This window comes from Barbus barbus, assembly GCF_936440315.1.
Source record: "Barbus barbus genome assembly, chromosome: 4".
Lineage (NCBI taxonomy): Eukaryota > Metazoa > Chordata > Actinopteri > Cypriniformes > Cyprinidae > Barbus > Barbus barbus.
The window spans coordinates 25,248,757-25,273,009 of NC_136732.1; the positions used below are offsets into that span (position 1 = coordinate 25,248,757).

The following is a 24,253-nucleotide window of genomic DNA, read 5'->3' on the forward strand; positions in this document are numbered from 1 at the left end:
TTGCAAAATATTATTCTGTGTATTTTTTTTTTTTAAACATACTCGATGTGTCCTACGGGTATCCGTCAACTTCTCCAGAAGGTAAAACAATTAAGACTGTTGAAGGCAGAGAATATACAGTATTGTTTCCCGAGAAGGTACAATAGACTACACCATCACCATACCCATGTCGGGAGGAAAGAGACTCCTGTTATTGAAAATACACTTAGAAAATATGCAAAAGTAAATCAAATGTTTTCTTCATGATTTTTTTTTAAAAAGCAAATAGAAGAGTGTAGGAAACTGGATGTGTACAAAGGCAAACTGTATAATGGACTGATGCGCACACACAAAAAAAGATGACTGAAATGTGAATGATCAGACTGAAGGATGTATGTGGCACACCCATGTATCTGAAAGGAAGGGACAGGACCCAGAGATAGAGGGACGACATTTGAATACCGCCAAAGTCACATTTTTCCATGCTCTGACAAAAAAAAAGCTGTAATGAAAGATGCATTTGAGCCATAATTTCCCAAAGAGTCACTGTTTTAAAACAGTGCTGCTTTAAACAGAACCCTTCCATGTCACGGTTGAGCTCAAAGATGAGGAAACAAGCTCATGTGAAGCCAACCTGTACATTAGAACTCCGTACACCAGTTGAGGATAGTCTTACGTTGCTTCTAGCGTCACAAGACCAGTGCAGAAGAGCCTGCTGGGTAATCTAAACGTACAGACGCATTCTTTAAACACTGATTGTTTTGTTCTCCAGCTATTCAAACCAAGAGATGGAGCTGTTTCTCCTGTTTATACAACCATTTTATGACAAAGTCTCCAGAAATGGGGCAAGAAAACGTCCCAGCAAAAGCTAGGCATGCAGGGAGTAAAATGAGGGAGAGAAAATCTAAACCTACCATAATGTTTTGTGAAATATAAACTCTTGCCCTTTGCTCATCTATGTTTCTAAAGCTACATCAGCACCCGAATGGTCAAAAACTGACCCAATCTGGTGTGTTTTGGCTGTGAATCTGGCAGAATACACTGACATAACATTTCCTGAGAGGGAAAAGAACAGTAATTTGATCTCATACTGCAATTTAAATGGCATCAAAGCCATTCAGTGTCCAATAGATACTTCTGTTATTAAAAGAGTTGTTTGAAATACCAATTTTAACCTGGCACCAATCTGTAGTTTGCACATATTCAACAAAATTAAGTTACATTACTTATAACAAACGGAAATAACAAACCAAAACAATCCAAAAATCGACTTTGCACAATTTTGAAACGAACAGCTGACTCCTGAAGCACTGAGCTGTAAGCGATGGTGGGCATCTGAGTTTTAAAGGTGAAGCATGTCAATTCTGCGCCACTAGCAGTAGTATATCTCACAAAAATAACAACTTTGATCCTTTCTGTTACTCAAACAGACTGCGGTTCAGTTTGGCACCACTATTGGTGCAGAAGTTACATTTCACCTTTACAATCGAATTAAATATTCATCGGCGCAAAGTTTTTCAAGCATAATGAAATAAAATCTATGCAACACTACGCATTACTGCACACTTCTGGAAACTAAACAACAAAAACAATAAAAATCACAGGGACTTTTGCGTTTGGATTGTCTTGCATCCAACAAAGTTACAGAGCAAGATAGAAAGCAAATAAATTTTGATCAGTTTGTTGGACGATATTTCAACAGGCCGAATAGAGCTTCACTAACTGGTCGATATCTTAACACAAAATAAATCAACATAAGCTTATTTGAAGCAGAAATGGAGATCGATTAGTGAAGCCTTAGAGAGTTAAAACGTATTGGAAATTGGCCTAATTTTCAAACAACTGATGTCAGGTGGAGGTTATTCTTATCGTCGGTAAGGATAAGGAGAAATACCAGTATTGTTCAATTAAACAAAGGGTTTAGTCACTAGCATGCGACACGGCAGAAAGAATAATAATGATAATAATAAAACCAACAAAAAAAAACATCCACCAGGAACCCAGTGTAACCACAGAAACGGTGCTCTCCTTTAACATTTTCCTTTAAAAGCATCTTTTTAAAAACAACCAGCTGTATTACAAGCCTTTGTGCTCGCTGTAAATGCATTGTATCCCTTCAGTTTTGCGTTTTGTTAGTTTATCTCTGGAAATTTATCTTAGAATCAAAGCCATCTGAGAAAACGTGTAAAATAATGGATTTGGAGCTTCAAGTATGCTTACATTCTACAGATGTGTAATTTAAAATAGTGTAACGGTCTTTTCAGTGGCCACTTTCAACTCAAAGCACATTCTATTGGCTTAAACACAAACATACTGGCTTAAAATACACTAAATAATCTAGAGAATGACAAATGAATGATCCAAATCAACAATCTTTATACTAAGCGGCTGATTCTGCCTGATCTTAGAGCACTGTAGCCAATTAATATGCAACGACAAATTTGAAGTATGGTGGTGTGATGCTTGAAATCCAAATGAGAAATGGGTGACGTGTCAAACAAAAACTCTTGAACGGTGTAAGTTGGTTTGATTTGGCATTAGGTGCCAATAGGTGCACAGGAAGTAAACATGATGTGACAGGGTGGAGAACTACAGAGCAAGGACATCTTTGCTAAAAAAAAGAAAAAAAAAAAAGAAAAAAAATTGGGGGTGGTGTTAATTTTCTCTGGAGAAGCCAAAATTCAGTACCAGAAAGTAACCTCTATATCTCTGAAAAAAACAAAAAAGAAGTCATCACAAATATCCCCATGCCAGCCAGTCAGAGAGGTAACCGAATCTCTGCCCAATGCACCATGGCTACCAAATAAGAGGGAAAACATGAAAATGGACAAGTAACAAGTGACGAAGGATCTGAAAAGGCAACACTGCTGGCGTCTCTCTCAGGACTTTGTTGTTCTTCTCCCTCCATCTGTGTGTGAGGGCTCTACGTTGTTGTTACCGGATAAGGCTCAGTCCAGTCCATCATCACCACCACCACCCTGGAAAACATTTTCTTCTCTCTGTTGCCCCACATCTCATTTCTCTCCATCCCTCTCCTCTGCTGCCGCTTCTAGAATTCAGCAAACTCCTTTCCACATTTCTCTGTGAAAGAGACCCGGATTTCTTCTTCCTCGTAGTCGTCAAAGTTGCTTGTGTCGCCAGGGCCTTTGCACTTAGGGATGAAGGGGGCTTCCACCTGAAAACATAGGTTATTACATTCTGATGAAATATTATGAAGACCATAACATGTACTGATGATGAGTTGTTCACAAATGGGGATGAGTTGAAGACTGGGGAAATGGTGAGAACATTATTAAAATCCAGTATGATTGAGGTACCTTCTTCTGGTAGATTGCGATCCAGTCGGTGGTTGCAAACCATTTGTGGCCCTTGATGTCGTTGACGCCGTTCTTGAGGTTACCGAAGCGCTTCGTCAGATCTACCTGCAGCAGGTTCCTCAGCAGGTCCTTCAGGTCAGAGCTAAAATGTGAGGGGAAGCGAACCTAGAGAAAGATTAAGACACACTTTCAGTGTTTGGGATTTACAAGCACCTTTACAAATATATGTCACTTCCAATACACCAGAAAGAAAATCACAATAGGCCTTTATCACACTTCCGCGTTGGAAAAGCGGAAAATTCAAATAGTAGCGTAAAAGAACTTCCGCTGTAGCCTCCATCAATGGCTGCGCCCATAGCACGGCATTGTTGTGGATTATTTATGTAGAATTCAGCACGTATACGTCTTCTAAAGACACCAATCTCAGTTTACAACAATTAATTGAGCATTATGAAACGAAGCATTATGTTGTCACGATATCCCGATGCAGATTTTGTGACAAAGCGAGCGAGCCATACTGTATGTGTATAGGCAATTCTTCACTGTCTGATCACCTTATTTCATTACAGAAATGCGAGAAAACTATACAAACAACATCACATTAACCCTTGTATGGTGTTTGGGACTGTGGGACCCGTTTTCACTTTTTATCAAAAGAAAAACGATACAATTAATTTTTTTTTTTTTGGCCTAATGGCCTTGGCTCATTTTCTGTGAAGAACATTTATCAGAACAAATTTTCAATGGCCACACACTGTACACCCCCCCCCCTTATATTACATACATGTGTGTGTGTGTGAGAGAGAGAGAGAGAGAGAGAGAGAGAGAGTCAGTAAGAGTTTGAGTGTAAGTGTGAGTTTTGTGTTTCTGCCCGTGCCATTCCCGCACAAGGTTGAAGCACTTTAATTCATAAATGTGATCTAACAATGGTAAAGGGAAAATTTTGACCTTATATGTTATTTATATTGCTTGTAATTGGGATGATGTACACATCTGTTGAGTGTTTTAACAATTTTATTAATTGTGTTGAATTAAAACTGGCGTTTGTCCATTGGCAATAAAGTAGGCGGAAATTCCTTTACTCTACTAATCGGAGTCGGATGTGATGACACGCGGACTGTGATAAAGGCCTATTGGCACAATGTTATTTAATAAACAAGTCAACTTGTCAGTTCATCTGTCAAAAGCTAATTAATTGACAACGACTGAATACCTAAATTTATAACCCTGTAGAATACAGCATGTTGCTCCCAAACCACAAAACCAATGAGAGCAGCAGCAGAAGACGAGTCGACAGCAAGCTAAAATCTTTAAATGACTCACAGTTCAAATTTAAACTTTCATTTTCAAAATTTATATCAGCAAAGGATATATTCATGGCAAAAAATAAATAGATAAATGCATAAATATGCAATTAGATTCCTTAATACATGACAATAACAATAATATATATTTTTTCAGTTTAATACTGGATGAAAATTGTGAATCTGTCCCCTGGTAAAACATCTATGAGTTAAACTATTGCCTAGTAACATTAAAAGCAAAACAGCCTAATAAAATCAATACAATAAAACAAAAATAAAAAGCCTCTGCTAAATTAATGTAAATGTAAAATATGCTTGGTTATCTAACACACACACACAAAGAAGAAAAAACATACAAGCCCATAGGTCTGACTCCAAGTCAGCATTTTTAGTATTATTTATATACTCATAGTTTTTATTACATTTTTGGAATAGCTTTTTTCTTTTTTTTTCAGTTTAATTTTTAGTAACTTTGTTTGGAAGTCATGGCGTAATGGTTAGAGTGTTGGACTCATAATCCAAAGGTTGCCCGGCCGGCAGGGATTGTAGGTGGGGGGAGTGAATGTCCAGCGCTCTCTCCACCCTCAATACCCCGACTGAGGTGCCCTTGAGCAAGGCACCGAACCCCCAACTGCTCCCCGGGCGCCACAGCATAAATGGCTGCCCACTGCTCCGGGTGTGTGTTCACTGCTGTGTGTGTGTGCACGTTGTATGGGTTAAATGCAGAGCACAAATTCCAAGTATGGGTCACCATATGTCTGTATGTCACTTCACTTTCACTTTATGCACCATTGTGATTTTTATTTGGTTTTGTTCTTTTTAAATATTATTTAGGTTTATATTTAGTTTTTTATTTTATTATTTATTTACAGTTAGTATTTTAGTGCTTCGACGTACACTTATTTAATTTAGTTGTCAAGGCAACATTTCTCATTTTTGTTTAAAGTTTTTTCATCGAACATTTTATTTCACCTTTATTTCAATTAACAGAAAAGTTTTAATAGTTTTAGTTAATTATAATAACCCTGCTGTTACCAAAACCACAAATAAAAAACCTTAAAAAAGACACACAAGACATGTTTCAGTATTAATTATATTTACTATTTTGTAGTGTTTATTAATATTTTGAGTCAGCATTCATATGTATGTGTGTGTGTATTTTAAATTGAATTATTAATTCAATTAGTTATGTTTTTTTAGTTTTAGTAAACTTATTTTATTTCAGACAGTTGCCTAAGCAAGTTTTTCATCTAATATTTCCATTTTATTTTAGCTTTATTTCAAGTAATGAAACAACACCCATTTATATTATTACAGCACCACTGACACGCGTGGGCAATGTAGAGTGGCCACTGAACTACATGACATCCAGAGCCAAATAATCCCAGTGCAGTTTGATATTCAGGTCAGTGATATTCTGTCGCAGCGCTCACCTTCCCGGACACAATCTTCTCGTAGATCTGGATGGGCTGGTCGGCAAAGAACGGAGGGTAACCAGCAGCCATTTCATAGATCAGCACTCCCAGAGCCCACCAGTCCACTGCTTTATTATAACCCTGAGAAACAGAGAGAGCATGCGTTTTGCTGAAATGACTTAAACTTCAGTTAAAACAAGTAATGCAGCTTCGGTACTCACTTTACTGAGGATGATTTCTGGCGCCAGGTACTCAGGTGTGCCACACAGTGTCCAGGTCCTGCCCTTTACACGTTTAGCAAATCCAAAATCTGTTACCTGAGAAAACAGCAAGAATGAGGATAAATATTGCATGCATTATTTGTGCAAACCTGTGAATGAGCCTGGATGGTCTTAAAAGACACTCAGACACAAGGCAGGTATACTCTTTGCAGTCATGTGACATTCTTGGAGCTGCTATCATTACATTTCATGAAGTCATCTGATTTTAAAGCCTGTGTGTTTACCTGTATGTAGCCCTGCTGGTCTATGAGCAGGTTTTCAGGCTTTAGATCTCGGTAGATAAGATCCAGTGAGTGAAGGTATTCAAAGGTCAGAACTATCTGGGCGGCGTAGAATCGGGCGTGAGGCTCACTGCACCAGACAGAGACAGACAGACACAACGTAAATGTACAGAGGTCATAGGACCTGCGTGCATAGTCATTATACAAGAATGAAATGATTGAATAGTTTTAGATGAAGCAGGCCTACAGCATGTCACGTATCAGGACACTGCTGTCACTGTTTGACGTCATATCAACTGCCCTAAAAACTATCATTAACTGAACTGAAAATAAACAAAACTAAACATAATGTGCACTGCAATTCTAATGAATCTGCATGTTTTTATTTTAATCCTGAAAATCCTTTTATCAGTGGATGTGTGAAAATAATAATAATAATAGTTATAAAAAAGACTATATGCAAAAGAACCAATGACTGTTGTGCTATGTGTTAGGTGATTATATAATGATAATAATTGAAACAGGCCCGTTCAAATGGTAATTGAAATATATGAAGCAAAAGTAGAAATAAATTAATAACTTGTGAATCAGGAAATTCAGCTTGATTCCCAGTCTGGCGTAACATATCCAATATCACTTATTCAAAGCATCAGTCAGTGCTGCAGTCTCTGAGGAAGGTTGTACAGACAACAATGAATGTTTTGAATCTTGTAGAGTTGCTATAAAATTCCTTCAAAGAGAAACTATGAATACATTTTAAATGTTCGGCAAGTGACAATTTGACACCGCAGTTAGTCAATGTAGCCAGTAGTTACATAATATTTATTGCAAAAATGACTGAAATCACTGTCAGCAAGAATGCAGCGCTGCTCTAGATTTGACTAATAAGTCTCTAATCTGGTATTATTTTGAGTATGAGGTGAAAAATTGCGTGTCATCATATACAGGTGCATCTCAATAAATTATAATGTCGTAAATAAGTTCATTTTTTCTTGTAAGTTATTTCAAAAAGTGAAACTTTCATATATTCTAGATTCATTGCATGTAAAGTAAAACATTTAAAAAGTTTTTGTTTTAATTTTGATGATTAGAGCTTACAGCTCATGAAAGTCAAAAATCAGTATCTCAAAATATTAGAATATTTATATTTGAGTTTCAATAAATGACCATCCATACAGTATAAATTCTGGGTATCTCTTGTTCTTTCAAACCACAATAATGGGGAAGACTGCTGACTTGGCAATGAGCCAGAAGAAGAACATTGACGCCCTCCACAAAGAGGGTAAGTCATAGAGGGTCATTACTGAAAGGTGTGGCTGTTTACAGAGTGCTGTATCAAAGCATATTAAATGCAAAGTTGACTGGAAGGAAGAAATTGGGTATGAAAAGGTGCACAAGCAACAGTGAGGACCGCAAGCTTGAGAATACTGTCAAGCAAAGCTGATTCAAACACTTGGGAGAGCTTCTCAAGGAGTGGATTGAAGCTGGAGTCAGTGCATCAAGAGTCACCAGCTCAGACGTCTTCAGGAAAAGGGCTACCAAGCCACTTCTGAACCAGAGACAACATCAGAAGCGTCTTACCTGGGCTGTGGAGAAAAAGAACTGGACTGTTGCTCAGTGGTCCAAAGTCCTCTTTTCAGATGAAAGTAAATTTTGCATTTCATTTGGAAATCAAGGTCTGGAGTCTGGAGGAAGAGTGAAGAGGCACAGAATCCATGCTGCTTGAAGTCCAGAGTGAAGTTTCCACAGTCAGTGATGATTTGGGCTGCCATGTCATCTGCTGGTGTTGGTCCACTGTGTTTTCTGACGTCCACAGTCAACGCAGCCATCTACCAGGAAATTTTAGAGCACTTCATGCTTCCTTCTGCTGACAAGCTTTATGGAGATGCTGATTTCATTTTCCAGCAGGACTTGGCACCTGCCCACACTGCCAAAGGTACCAAAAGCTGGTTCAATGGCCATGGTGTTACTGTGCTTGATTGGCCAGCAAACTCGCCTGACCTGAACCCCATAGAGAATCTGGGGTATTGTGAAGAGGAAGATGAGAGACACCAGACCCAACAATGCAGATGACCTGAAGGCCGCTATCAAAGCAACCTGGGCTTCCATTACACCTGAGCAGTGCCACAAACTGATCACCTCCATGCCACGACAAATTGAGGCAGTAATTAAAGCAAAAAGAGCCCCTACCAAGTATTGAGTACATATACAGTAAATTAACATACTTTTCCAGAAGGCCAACAATTCACTAAAAATGTTTTTATTGGTCTTATGAAGTACTCTAATTTGTTGTGAATTCATGGGTTTTTGTTAAATGTGAGCCTAAATCATCACAATTAAAAGAACCAATGGCTTAAACTACTTCAGTCTGTGTGCATTGAATTTATTTAATACACGAGTTTCACAATTTGAGTTGATTTACTGAAATAAATGAACTTTTCCATGACATTCTAATTTATTGAGATGCACCTGTAGATGATGTGGCACAATTTGTAGTACGACACTAAAAATAGAAGAAAACAACAATAAATAGCTATAAATGAAAATAAAATCTAGAGTGATTTCAGAAGAAAGGATTTACATCTTTAAAACTAACTGAAAATAATCTAAATTTAAAACAATAAAGAAACAAATGTCCACAAGTATAATAAGCCTGGTTGGAGTAAGCTCATGCAGCTAGTGTGATATGAATAGAGAGAAGAACAAGAGGAAAAAACTCACCTAAACCGGCCGATTCTACGTAAGTGTGAGAACATCTCTCCTCCAGGAACATACTCCATTACCATATACAGGTTAGTATTATCCTAAGAACAGAACACACAAAAGAAAAGAGCACAAAACCATTGAGATATTCATGAAGGCTTAATCAAAAATATAGTAAAACAGTAATATTGTGAAACATTTTTACAATTAAAATAACTGTTTTCTATTTAAATAGATTTTAAAATGTAATTTATTCCTGTAATGTAAAGCTGAATTTTCGGCAGTCTTCAGTGTCACATGATCATTCAGAAATCATTCTAATTTGCTGCTCAAGAAAACAGTTGTGCTGCTTAATATTTTTTGTGGAAACCTGATACATTTCTTTTCAGGATTCTCTGATGAATGGAAAGTTCAATAAAATAGCATTTTGTCTTTACTGTCGCTTTTGATCAATTTAATGTGTGCTTGCTGAATAAAAATAATATCTTACTGACCCGAAACTCATCCTATGGCTGAAAGACTAAGAAATCTATATTTTTGCTGTATCATCCAAAACATGTAAGTATAGACGCACACAGCTGGTACCTTGAACGAGTGCTCCAATCGCACAAGGAACGGGAAGCTGACGGCCTGCAGGATGCGTTTCTCATTCAGTGTATGTTCTATCTGTTTCAGTTTCACCACCTGAAAGACACGAGAAAATGAGCTCCAACACACAGATACACACCTTTCAGCGCTGATTCCTCTGAGAGTGGCTTACCTTCTGTTTGTCGAGGATCTTCATGGCAAAATGCTGACCTGATTCTTTGTGCTTGACTAGCATGACTCGTCCAAACGAACCAGTGCCTAGAGTCTTCAACCTCTCAAAATGGTCCAGAGATGCAGTATTCTAAAGAACAGAACAAAGTATAAAGAGGAACAGATGATGAAAACTTTTGATAAATGCATGTTGTTTTTATTGCACTGTTCCTGTATGGTTTATCTGGAGCATATTCAAACTGACATGACTGATTATTGCACTTATTATCTGAATGTTCACTAACAAGAAGATCAACAGTTTAAGGTACGATTTTTAGAAATGTGATGAAATAAAATCACATTCATTACACATCAAATTGTCCTTTTACTTTCTCGGGGTCTCTAGTACAAAAGCTGTCTACTACCAAAAAAATCAGAGACGCCGGTGTTAAAGACAAAAACAAACAGCAGGTCAGTTCTCCTTGTGTCCAGAAGGGGGCACAATGCAACTCGCATTAGCTCATTGGTTGACAAAGTGATTGTATGTAGTGCAGAAAATGGGATTAACTGACCTGTGCTGGGTTCTCCCATTTCTTTAGGAAATCTTCTTTGGCTTTAGCAAGAAACTCCTTAACTGAAAACAAGAAAGGGAGAAATAATGTGCGTGTTATTTAATTATGTGCATAACAGAACAACATTGCACTTAGAGACATGCTAATGTGCTAAAAAAAAAAAATCTGATGAGATATTGCTATTAGAATCTGTTAAAATGTCAACAAGTAGGACATGTAAACACAGGCATGGCTGTATGGCAGTCAACATCATCCTTTTACAGCCCCTACCACACATTAAAGTCCAGAGTTGCTGGTCTACCCTTATTTATGACAGCAACTTTCGGCAGCTGTGCTGCGTATGAGCTGCCTGGGAAGACTGCTGAGAACTACTACTTTTTCCACACGTCACACTGTATGTACACAAAGTGAATCTCCTGAAAACACTTCACCCTGAAAATTAAATGATTCTCATTCTCAGTTGTGCTTTTTATTATACTGTATTGCAGTAAAAATATTACCACATTTTTTACAATTTCAGCAATAGGCATTCCAGCATTATTTTTTTTTAATTGTTGATTAAAGAATAAATCAGCAGAATTCTACAGACAGACTCTGTGTGGGCATATATACAGGTAATTTAAAGGGACAGTTCACCCAAAAATGGCAATTTTTGTCAATTACTCACCCCTCGAAACCTGCAGGAGTTTCTTTCTTTTATTGAGCACAAAAGAAGATATTTTATAGAATACTGGTAACCAAACAGTAGCCATTGATTTCCACAGTATATATGCTCTGTCATGAAACGCTTGATGGTGCAGGCTGATGGGTTGTTAATGCCAACTGATGATATTCACAGCGTTAAACTACACGGCAACAGCTGATTGGTTCATTTTGCATTCGCAGCCAATGAGCTTGCTGCTTTACATTTAAATGGCTGGTTAGCATTCACTAAAGCATTTCACAGAGCGCTTTCAGAGTTCCTCTGAAACTCTCCACCCTCCCCAGCTCCACCTTTCTAAATCTGATGGGGGTTATTATATATGCTACTTGTGCAGCAGCAGTATGGTCAGTTAAGGTCAGGAATCAGATACTTGTCAAATTAAAATTTCGATTCATTTGTGAGGACCTGACCTAGCGATCTGCCAGGACCTTGCTCGCTAATCTATAAGCGCTCCAAAGTTTGACTTTCGATCGGAAGCCAAAAAAGCCAAGTAGAATATCTGTGATTAGCTAAACAAGAGAGCGGTCACCACCAATGCCAAAGCACTTTAATTTAATAGATTGTTAAAGATCGCGAACACAATTCAAACACCAACGTGATTCTACTCCTAAATTACAATGATTCTTCCATTTCATTCCTCAACCTTTGACGTGTCTTTTCACAATCACTTGGTTGTCCGTTCAGAGTACGATCACATCAGTGTGATTTGAGCATTTAAATCTGTGTTCGCACTGCCGCTGACCTAAAGAGAGTAGCTGCGGTCATGTATCTGAATGAAACAGCTTCACGGTCTTTTCAACCACACAGTATCATTATTTCTGTGTTACAAACATTCAAATCACAGAAGTACTGGGCTAAAAGTTTATAGTTCAGATATAAACTCTGATGTGTACGGTAGCGATTAAAATAGAGTAAATCTCCTTTTGAAAGTAATTTGACTTCAAATTAAGATTTATAGATTACATTGCTACACCAGTAGGTGGCAAAAAGGGGCTGTTAAAATGTATTTGTCTATGAATCATACAAGAGATTTGTTCAAAAAGGCTGATTCATCCAGTAAGGAAACAAGTAGGGTAAACGTACCCATTAAGCTCACCAAAATCTACATTGAGAGATTTTGTGCGCACAAGATATTGGTTTCAGTACAAAAAGTTATGTTAAAATAAAATCTTAATCCCTCACACAAAAATATTTAATTTTATTTTAAATGACAAAAGCATTTAAATTAAGATATACATCATTAAATTAAAAAAGTCCGGCTGTGCTTAATGGGTACATTTTTTTTACCCTTTAAGCACACCCCTGTTCCCATTAAGCTCACATCATGTTTTATAAAAAAAAATCTTGTTTCTTTTGAGGAACATTTTTAAAGAATAACTGTAAAAATATATATTTTTTGAAGATACAAAGTCAATCACAAAAAAACAACAACACTAAAATCAAGCAAAAAGGCATTCAAGTCGATCAGTTATATATTCGTAATGAAGTGTCATTAGACTAGACTAGTCCACATTCAGCTAAATAACATTCAAAAATCAAATAAAACATTTCATTCATGGGGATGAACACAGAAACTAGCCTCATTATGAAACCTCTTATTAAATGGATGTAAACTTATCTATAGTCTCTTAAGGCTGGAATACACTACACGATGTTTGCTCTGATTTTCCACAGATTTACAGTCTGGAGAAGTTGATGCTAGTTGCCAAATATAAGAGCCAGTCTGCAGATTTGAGTCGACAGAACCCATAGAAAATCGATTAACTTAAAGTGACAACCACCAGTTAATATTTAAAGTCTGTTTCTGAAGTATTTACATAGACGTTCAATGTGGAAGAGCTTAAAGAGAGCACACTGAGCTTCATTGGAGCAGCAACAATTTTTAATAAAATTAATGTAATATTTATTAAAATGACAAGATTTTGCTAAATAAATCTAGGTTATGTATTAAGTTCATACATATTTTAATATGAGCAACTATTATTAACAATATCTGTGAAATTATACTTTTTATTATTGATGTCACACTGAAGCTGTGTGGTTTTCATAGTAGTGCACCCTTTAAGCTCACCTTACAATAATATGAAATCTTAAACTGTAAATTTATAATATTATGGATGTAAAAGTACAAGCCAGTAATGCCTGTGAAGTAATATGTTATAAAGCGTAGCACACAATCTTATAAAGCTAGTCAGCTAACTGTGTTGTGTAGCATCTGCGCTATGTTGCTAAAACCATCTTTTGGATCTAATGTAATTATTTCCCACATCCAAGTTACAGGTTATTATATGCAAAAGTCTGAACATTAATCTCTTATTTTTACAACAAGTAGTGAAACGTACCCAAAATAAAGGCTTAAACATCTAAAAAAAAAAAAAAAAAAACTCACATTTAAGGGGCTCCTCTTTTGGTGAAAGTTTTTAGACAGCTTTCAAAATGGCCGCTAGACAGAGTGAACACATGGAGACTCAGCGTGCAATGATCTGATTGACTTGAAATTACAGGAGGTATGTAGGAACAAACACATCAATTGGTTAAGATATTAAATAGGATAATAAATTATTGTCTGAATTAATTTACTTCAGAATTGTGAGTGAACCACAACTTCCATTGGAAAAATAAAACTAAAAACTAAATTTATCCAGAATCATGCAGCTCTATTTTGCATACAAACAGCTTTTAAAGAGTCCAGTTTTCATGTAGCCTGTTGATTTTTGTTCATGATATTCAGCAGCAAATAAATGGTTTGCAAAAAGAGACACAGGATAAATGTTTGATATCATTTTTTTTTAATCACATTGGAATCAAAACTGGGAATCGAAAAGAAACGATACCCAACTCTATTGATGGCTAGGGACAACTGTTCAGTTACCAGAATTTTTCTAAATATCTTCTTTAATGCTCAACAGATAAAAGAAACTCAGAGGTTTGGAACAACTTAAAAGGGAGTAAATAACAGAATTGCCATTTTTGGGCAAACTATCCCTTTAACTTCCAAAGCATTTACATTTTATATTGACTATGCCAATAGATAATATTCTCCCTACCAAATTCCTCTCTATAAAATCCTGTCAAATTCAGGTATTAACTGTTTATATATATACTTTCAACATTGTTATGTTGGGAATAATGCAAAAGTGAAAATAGATAGTTTTTTTGAAGAGACATGCTGGAAGGTTTTGTCCAGATTGGTTTAAATTCCAGGGCAAAGCTAAACTAGCATCTCCATTATATATAATTTTATGTTTCCTACCACAAAACAACACAAACAAACTCAAAACTGTGGTCCCCACAGTACTGGCCACTTCCGTTTATCATCATGTTTGTTGTGTGTTCAGAGCCTGTGGCAATCACTCTCATTGGCTGTTCGAGGTAAGGCCTGTTCTAATTTCCACTTTTGCTAAAACCACATTGACTGAGCTCATGTTATCTAATACTTCCTGAGCCCACCAAGACAGAACAAGAGCTCAGACCCAAATCAATATCCACTGACTCTCTCTCACTTCATATTTCTCTCGCTCACTCTCTCTCTGTGTGTGTGTGTGTGTGTGTGTGTGTGTGTGTGTGTGTGAGAGAGAAAAAAGTCACAGCATCACAATTTCTGCTTTGGATACACAGTGAGAAAGAATCAAGTCAGAAATCAGGTGAGCACATCAATTAAGTACTATGTTCCCCCTATTTTCTTTATAGAGTTGTGTGGGAACGTTCAGATTACAGGCTCTTCCTCATTCCACACTACCAGTGCTCCCTCTGGGGAAATGCAAGCTGTCACAGCAGCTGAGAAGATCCAACTGTTGCAACTGCTGCGCCCAGAGGAGACATACAAAGAAACGCAGTGCGATTGCTGCCATTGAGGACTCTACTGCAGGACACACCCACATGAAGCATTTCCAAAGTGCAATGCTTTTAAATCCGAAGTAGGGGCATTAAACGATCTCTTTCTGTGGTGAAAGAGGCAGATGCCGTGGAGCGAGGTTAGTCACGCTCAAATCTACTGCCATTATCTCCAATCCACAGGCTCCAGGCAGAGCCAGAGAGAGAGCAAAAGCCTCACCCCACAACTTCCCGTCAATTCCCCTGCCTTATTATCTCTGAGAGATTCAGGAGTGTCTCTCTCACAAACGCAGCGGTTGATGGGACTGCACACACTCAAGGGTCATATTTCTACTTCGTTTAGGTAATCTGTAGAGGAACTACAGTAGAAGATAGAATCAGGGGAGAGTACAGTGTCTAAAGTTCACCTAAACTCCAACGGCTCCATAAAACCATGCAACAAAAGGTGTTTGAAACGGATTTAAAACAAAGATCAGGCCTCAGCCGCTACGCCGTGCAAATAACCCGAAACAAAAATCAAAGAATTACAACAGCCATACATAAAAATAGCCCTGCTGCGATTTCATAAATGTCTCGGGATATGAATGATCCTTGCCTTTGTGCTGGTGTCCCAAACAAACAGGTGCCTTGACTACTGAAGGGAAATAACCAATTCTGACACAAAGTTAGCCGTGCCCTTACCGTCCACTAGGAGCGTGGGACCCTCCACTCCTCCTCCACCACTACCTCCTCCTCCTCCCTCAACTGATCCTCCTGAAGAACGAGACTCTCCTGAAGAACGAGATTCCCGCTTCCCACCATGCCTCCTGGAGCTTTTTCGGTCACACATGGGCCCTGCCGAGACAGTTCCTCCTTTCTCCTCTTCCTCAAAGCATCAGGCTCATAGCCCTACGCCTCTTCCTAAGAGGTCCTTGCACGCTTGACCCTCACATTCACTTTAGCTAAGAGCTACAGGTGTGTTTCCAATGCTGCTTTTGTCTCCAAGTGTGGCCAATGATTCAGTCTGCTATTCCTGCTCTTCCTCGAGTGCCGAATGCCGAACTAAAGCCCTCACTTTCTGTGGCTCCACTGTGCGGACATCACCCTGGTAAATCAATCCCCCTCATGCTCCGTTTGTATCAATATTTATTCTGTACACAGTGCCATTCCACTCACCCTCAAGTGGAACACACACACGCCTAAAACGCAAGCACATACACAAACACACGCACTACATTGATCCAAATAGGGTCCTGGTCGCTTAGGGGAGGGGCAAACCTATAACAGCAGTGTTGCATCTAATGAGAAACATGGGCAATAAACAGATAGTCTGGCAACTTTAAAGCAGCAAATAAATGGTAACTTGTTATGAAAAGTGGAGAAATTAGGGTCAAAAAGACTCCAGTAACTGGAAAAATTAAGTGGGAATAAAGAGCACCGCATAAAGGGCACCCCGTTGGTCCTTCAAACCCTGGCAATGTCCTCTAGTGGACAGAGTCCACAATTGATTAGTCAGATCAATCAGTGTGGCCCTCGGCTGCTGTTGCTCGCTCTGACGCACACCAAAGGGGGTCGGCTAGTGGTGCATCGACAGCAAATCCCCAATGGCTCACAAAAACACACACACACACATATCTGAAAGCAGCACCCATTTGCAGACAGTGCAGCCCCAGGCCTGGCATGTCAGCCTCTTTCAGGGAATAAATGCAGTGGCAGAGCGAGAGTAAGGCACAGGAAGAGTCAGGGACAGATGGATTTAAAGACTGAGCCAGATCCAGCCACCCTAGCCAGGTGGAGACTCAAGGGACAGTGACACCTTTGGTAAGTCTCTTCCTCCTCCATAATCTCTTTCAGCTCTCAGATACTTGGCACACTTCCACGGGCTGACTTTATGGATACAGAGTTGGTAAAGGTAGGGTATTTTAAGCAAATGTCCACGTGCCCTGGTAGGAACTTTAAAGATGAGACTTTAAAAGCACAGAACAGTCGACCAAAGAAAAAGCAGGAGAGTTGACTGACTTAACTGATGGACTGATTTAAAAGATGCCATGAAGACACCGCTTGTAAAATTGTCAAATTTGTCTGTGATGAGTCTGTAGTCTGTAGTCTGACCCTACAGTCATCTAAAAGAGTGGATAAGCGCTGAATGAACAGATAATGCCGTTGGCATTAGTTCGTAATTCAGACTGGCAGGAACAGCAGAACACTGGGACCCCAAAGCAGGACACACTGACAGGTTTCCCAGGAGACAGACAGCCAGCTTCCCTGGAACTCCTGTATGACGCAGCCAACGCCAGGCAACAGCACAAACATTAGATGATGAATAAAAATGGCTTTGTACCCAGGATCTGTGTCTCGGCAGTCCCACATCAATCCATGAAGCAAAGCGAGAGGTGCTAATTCCATATCACCCATGACTTAGCCTATATTTACAACATAGTTTCTGTTAAACCCAAATCTCTTTTTGATCCCAATATGAAAAACATCTATAAATTGTGGTCAGTCAATGAGGGTAATATTAACATCCAGAGAGCAAGATAATCAAAATAATGACATTTAAGGAAATGAAAGCAGATTTCTAAAATAAGGACTTATTTTAAACAACATTTACTTAAATGTGAAAAAACAAAAACTGTTTATCCTCTATTGACTAGACTTTAAATGGTCAAGTATCAGCCTGGTGGATATATTATCCATAATCAAAGGTGAAGTATTCAAAAGGATAATCGATTGATCTCACACACTCATTTTGGAGTCAGGCCAGCACTTCCCTATAGATCAGATGGGGAGGTAAATCCTTTAGACATGCAGGTTTCTCCACCCCCTTTGCCAAACTCCGCCTACAACAGTTATGTCCAAACACTCACTGTGCCAGCAGCCTTAACCCACATAATGCCTCCGGTCACTCACTCACTCCAGCAAGAGGCCTCAGACTCATCCTGGGACTGGTAGTAGCCGCCCTCCCCACGGCTAGATTCTCCCAGACAGGGACCGGCCCGCTGGAACAGCCTCTCTGCCAACCTCTGCAGAGCTGACATGGTAGACAGCCGTGAAAATAAGCGTGGCGTAGAGGCATCCGACTTTGTACGGCTGCGTTTCTGAACTCTTTTTACAAAACAAGAGTTAGGGTCACTTCTTGCACGAGACTCTTCTATTTTGACCTCTGAGGATTCGGGACTCAGGCAGGGCTGAACCTTCTCTGTTTCCTTGCCTTCCTGTGCCGGGGCTGACACACCCCGTTTCCTCCCGAGGGCTTCCTTGAACAGTCAGGGACTTCTGTTTCCACCACAGCCCACCTTGGCGTTAACCCTTACTGTTGTACCTTGATCTGATCCACAGCATTGTCTGCCATGTCATCCTCTCTTGTCCGTGCACACGATAAAATATGGCCCTCCCCAGCCCATTGTCCCGGATGACATCCAGCACCTGTCTCTGGGGATCAGGGCGGTCCACCGGCAATGGAGCAGATATGGATGTGAAGCATGGCATGAATAAAGCCCCCCATTCCGACCAAGGGAGGGTGCGCTAAAACCCAGCGTGAAAAAATTAAAATAAAAGCACTCCATTTTTGCAACTGAATGTATCAAGCATATTCAAATGGCATGCAGTCACATGCAAATAGAAATCCACTCTTCACACATAGATTCTAGCAGCAACATGCCACTGAGATCCATTTCACACATATCTGTTTCACCAACACCAACTACGCCTTATGCAGGCTGGTCTCGAAAGGGGCCTTGAAAGGTTTTTGACTTTGGAACAAACTGTGCATCAAATATATGGCTGAGAACTTGTATACTGGGTACATGACAAACAACACTTACTTGAGCTTTATTCCAACATCATTTAGATTTAAACTGTAAGAATATGAATAGTTTACTGAAAAGAAAAGATAGACAATTTTTAATTTTTAAACCAGTTTGTTCCCTTTCAAGGGAATTCCGTTCACTCGGCCACAATATTTGCAATGCCTCTGGAAAGCTCAAACAAGACCAAGTCCTATCTAAATGAATGGGGGAATCCAGAAATCTCAAAAACTGCTCGCTTAACTCGCGATTAAATGACATATTTCAAACAAGCAACAAAATCTGAAATGAACAGCCCCATGAATGTTGTTTCTTTTGCTCAAATATGCATTGGCTGGTCTAGAAAAATAAGCCTATGTAGTTCCAACGTGCTTATGACTGCGCATGCGCATCAGCTGCTCTAGCCTCTGGCTTCTATGGGAACCGGAGCTTCTAACGGATGCAATGACTTTACCAATCAACGACTGGCTCTTTCATTTAGAAGGCGGGACTATCCCGCCATATTGGGCATTAAAGTTTCTCCCATTCATAAGTATAGGAGTGAATCGTCTTTGCATTTCTATAGTCTTTGATAATATCCCACTAAATGGCAATACCACAATTAAGCTCCTACAATAAGATTCCTCATCATATGGTTTCACATTTTGCTACTTTCTAACACTTCAATCTGATTTGGGTGGGTGGGTGTCTTATGAAAATTGCTAAAAGATTCTTTTATCCAGATTTTTATTTAAGGGGGGAAAATTCCATAATAAATAGCCATGTCATAGTTTTATAGGGATGGTACGACAATTAAATTCGTGGATTGATTCTGCGACTTTCTAAATGCATTGCGATTCTCTCTGGAATCAATTCTAAGGTTTTTTTTTTTTTTACTTAAAATATATCGTTCCATCCCTATCAATTTTATGTGAATATTATTGGATAATCCAGTAAATTCAATGAAATGAGGTATGAACTTGTTACACATGATTATTCATAAGGAATTACACTGGACATAACAGCAAACTAGTATTATAAAACAGAAAATTCTGACTGAACGAATCATGTTTGATGCCATTGAACACACAGCCTATGACATAAGATGAATTTTACATTGAGGCAGCAAAACAATTCAACTCTTATGTCTAACAAACACCCCTCAGTGAGTTCTACCCTGCTTAACACGCTGTATTTTCTGTTTACTTCAAGCTACCCAGTCGTTTTGAGGTAATAAGGTAAAGCCGACTTGCTGCTTGCCATGTTGTCAGTACCGTGGTAAACGGTACAGCAAAGTCACTACCAGGTAAAATTTTTCTGCAGTTGCATTTGTATATCAAACAAAACATGCCCCCCATCCCTTGCGGGCAAAAAGTGCTTATAAAATGAAGGACTATCCTAGAGACATCTGATGCTGGGATTCAAAACTCACAAGAAAGCAGAAGCAAAGCAAACTTTTGCAACAGGAAAAGAGAGAAAGCAAAGAGATTACATCGCCTGAAGATGCAGACAGAAGGCCACACACAAAGTGGTCTTGTTCATAACAGTGGTCATCACATGATGTTCAAGAGACTGTTCAGCGTCAACACTCCAGGTCGGCTGGATCACACAGGCTGCATCATATGACCCCGCCTCCATGACATTACCAGCCCGGACCTCCTCCTCGCATCGGTTCCCAAGTGCTCTCTGAAGACTCATGGCAGGCCTGTGTTTATGTTTCGGGTCCTCTTCACTCACATCCCCCTCATAAATACAGTTATTGCTGGTTTGACCTTTGGGGTTAGAGATTCCTTTCTCATGAAACCCACTGCGGCTGCTGAATTAGGGCTCCTTTTCTCAGCTGTTCCCGGAACATGCTTCCATTTATGATATGTAATCATCGTTGCACTGTGAAGTTCAAATGGGCGAGGACGTCAGGCTATTTAGCTTAGAGATAAATTCGATTTATTGAGGGATGGAATCAACTGATATCTAAGAAGAGAATTGCACCTATGAAGACTGCCTGTGACTTTATTATAGTTTAATGGCAGTTCATTGTTTCAACTGCCAAATTAGCAAACAAGAGCTAAAGTTCTAACTCTTACAGCTGTTGTTCTCTAATAATAATAATAATAATAATAGGACATGGCAAGCATGCAATTCACAGGTAAACGATAAGCAAAACCTTTAGAGTACATTTTCCAAAGACGAGCACGCAGACTTCTTGCAAAGACTAAGGGATAGTGTCTTAAAATTAAAAGTTGTGTGTAGGTATCTATGGCTCCATGAAGAATGTTCCATTGGTTCCATGGATCCTTGTGGAAGTGGAAAAAGGTTCTAAAAGTTGTTCTTTACAGTGAGAAGAAGAAAAAAATATTTTAAGAACTGTTGACTGAAAGGTTCTTTGAGAAACCCAAAAAGGTTCTTCTATGGCATTGCTGTGAACCCACCACCCTAGGAACCTTAATGTTTTAGTGTCGTTTGTGTGTGTGTGTGTGTGTGTGTGTCTCTTTTGTGGAATACCCAAGAGGTTTCAAGCTGACAAAGCCACTTGTGAACAATATTCGAAGTCTTTTGAAGCCATAGGATAGCTTGGTCTGACAAACAGACACAAATTTAAGTGAATATTATTAGAACATTTGCCTTCTTGCCTTCTACCACAATTCTCATTCACACTTCCAAATATTCTAGCTTGGCACTATAATGCAACATGAAAAACCAAATGCGCTTGGCATAACTGATGTTAAACCTAGCACAGTGTCTTCATGTGGCATCCTTGAATATAGGCCCTTGTGCAACAACAAATGAGATCTGAGATCTGCGACAGAGCCGAAGATCATCAGCGAATAAAAAATGCTTTTTGACAACTATGGAGATTAACAGCCCTAGGTGTCCATTCTTGGACATGCTTCAAAGTATCTTTCACATTCATGGAGGAAAGAAATGCATACAGGTTTTGAATTACATGAGGCTCAGTAAGTGATAAATAACTATTCTTGCAAAAAGGTAATACGTGTACATTTGTTTTCCTGCTTTAACATTGACATAGAATGAATGCATTTGGCAAGCATTACAACCAACAAATGTATCCGAAAAGGTTCACGGCTTGTGCAACATTGCAAAAGACTGGAGAAATTCATCAAAACTTCTTGAAAATCTCAAGTGTTAACAGAAAAGAATCCTTGAAAATACTTCTCTAAATTCACTCACAAGCCATTTCTCATGCAGAAAACACAAACCCATTTTCATATTTTTGCACCGCTGTATGAAGCATGCTTAACTGAGTGATATTTTAGAGCAGCTATAATATCCACTACATCTAGAAGGCATCAATGTTTGTCAAGAGGTCATTAAATGGTTATTATTGGTTGCTGGGGAAGTCTACAATCTGAATGTGAAAAACATGTGTGACCCTGGACCACAAAACCAGCCATAAGTTGCACGGTTATATTTGTAGCAATAGTCAAAAATACATTGTATTGGTCAAAATTATAGATTTTTCTTATATGCCAAAAATTATTAGAATATGAAGTAAAGATCATGTTCCATGAAGATATTTTGTAAATACACCGAAACATAATTTTTTTTATTAGTAATATGCATTGCTAAGAACTTAATTTGAACAACTTTAACAATTTTCTCCATATTTTGATTTTTTTTGCATCCTTAGATTCCAGTTTTTCAAATAGTTTTATCTCAGCCACAAATTATCCTATCCTAACAAACCATACATCAATGGAAAGCTCATTTATTCAGCTGATGTATAAATCTCAATAATAAAAAAAAAGACCGTTATGACTGGTTTTGTGGTCCAGGGTAACACATTGTTTTGTGGTTTGTTTGATTTCCAGACTCACTCTCAGTGTCACAATCAAGGACACCAGGGGTTTGACAATCACATTCAACTGTAACATTTCATAGCAGTCAGTGAAAGTGATTTAAGAGGGCAGGCCTTTATTAGAAGATCATATAGGATCCAGAGATACTTAAAATATATAAAAAAATAAAAACATAATTTAGTAACCCTCACATTGCACCTTGTGATTTTTCTCCTGTGGAGCACAACAAGAGAGGTTATGATATCTGTACATATTTTGAAAGTTAATGTGACACCGTCACCTTCCTTTGAGCTCCACAGAAGAAAGTCATACAGGTTTACAAGGACATGAGTGCGGGTAAATAGCAGTTTTGCCATTTCGGGGTGAACTATACCTTTAACTCTGATGTCAGATCATGTTAGTCGTTCATTCAATGGAAACGAATGGCCAAGATCAGTTGAGGCAGGCGGTTCACTATGCTTTGAAGCCCAGCCTGAGTGTGACTAATTCAAGTAAACACACAAGCACTTACCGCTCTCCATCTCATTGCCCTTGTTCTTGGCGGTGGGCGCGTTGCCCATGATTGCAGGCCAAGTATAACAGATCTAAATCGACTTTTCTTGACGCCAACTGTCTTCAGACTCCGTCCCCTTACTGCTCATACGATTTCTGCGTCCGTTGCACTAGCTATGTCTGATCATAACTCGCTGGATCACTGTACGCTGTCAGATCACATAAAGTCTGGAGGTTGATGGCAGCTGGTTAGTTGGTTAGCTAGCGAGCGCTAGCTAGCTAACAGTAGCTGTCTGGTTGCAGTTCTTCGGTTTTGGTAACAGCTCTCGGCTCTCCTGGGTCGGGTCGGATCCGGTCCGCTGAAATAGCACTAAGAGTCCGTCTTCTTCTCCTTCTCTTGCTCCTCTTCCTCGCTCTGCTAACCTCAGCGAGGCCCTCGACTTTCCTTTTGAGCGCCACAAGCCCTTGTTTTCACCGTCCGCGCGCGATTCCGGTCGCAGCACGCCGACTTCGCCGCACCTTTTCGGTAGCGTGACCGTTTGTTTGTTTATATTGATGAAGCAATTCGGTCGTGTGCACTATGTAGCTCGCATAATTCGACAGTCAGACCCCTTCCATTAATCCTCAATCCACAGCTACAGGGAACTCCTGCTTCAGCGAGACCTACGCGATGCCTATTGGCCGTTACGCTTGTGACGCGCTAGCAGAGCGCGCAGCTGATTGGACGAGAGCTCAGCAATCCAACGAAGGGAGAGCGATGATTGGCCAAACGCTATCAGTCTGCAGGACTTTATCCCACCCCCGCAAACTGACAAATAACGTCATCTATTTTCATTTCATTAACACAGGTTTCTCTGTTCGCGTTCCGTCTTTGTAAACGGGCGCGGTGTTTTGCTTTCTCAGTACAGAATCGGTTTCATTCATAATCCTTTGATGATCCTCCGTGGTGTGTTTGTTAGCGAAATGGCCGCGCGCAAACCCCTCCCGCTGGACTAATCCGTGATAGGCTGTATGACGTCAAGACGATCTATTTTTAGAAAGTTGGTCAGAATTTGAAAACGCGAACCCCCTACGTCTATGGAATATCAAAACGAGGTCTGTCTTATGCTAAA

At 39.3% G+C, this 24,253-nt stretch overlaps 1 protein-coding gene across 3 annotated transcripts; it reads right to left on the reverse strand.

The window, feature by feature from the left end:
• Nucleotides 1-2,920: 2,920 nt before the first annotated feature.
• Nucleotides 2,921-24,135, reverse strand: LOC306862051 (cAMP-dependent protein kinase catalytic subunit alpha; the record flags this gene model as incomplete). Of its 3 annotated transcripts, none has more annotated exons than XM_079404645.1 (10): nt 2,921-3,154; nt 3,297-3,461; nt 6,034-6,156; nt 6,237-6,332; nt 6,521-6,647; nt 9,239-9,321; nt 9,806-9,904; nt 9,981-10,109; nt 10,531-10,592; nt 23,161-24,135. In XM_079404645.1, 10 exons carry the CDS (start codon nt 23,207-23,209, stop codon nt 3,029-3,031), a joined length of 1,059 nt encoding a protein of 352 aa, XP_079260771.1. In that variant the 3' UTR covers nt 2,921-3,028. The 3 variants fall into 3 exon arrangements, with proteins under 3 accessions (XP_079260771.1, XP_079260772.1, XP_079260770.1); XM_079404646.1 differs by lacking the exon at nt 23,161-24,135 and adding an exon at nt 17,961-18,084; XM_079404644.1 differs by lacking the exon at nt 23,161-24,135 and adding an exon at nt 15,749-16,201.
• Nucleotides 24,136-24,253: the final 118 nt, after the last annotated feature.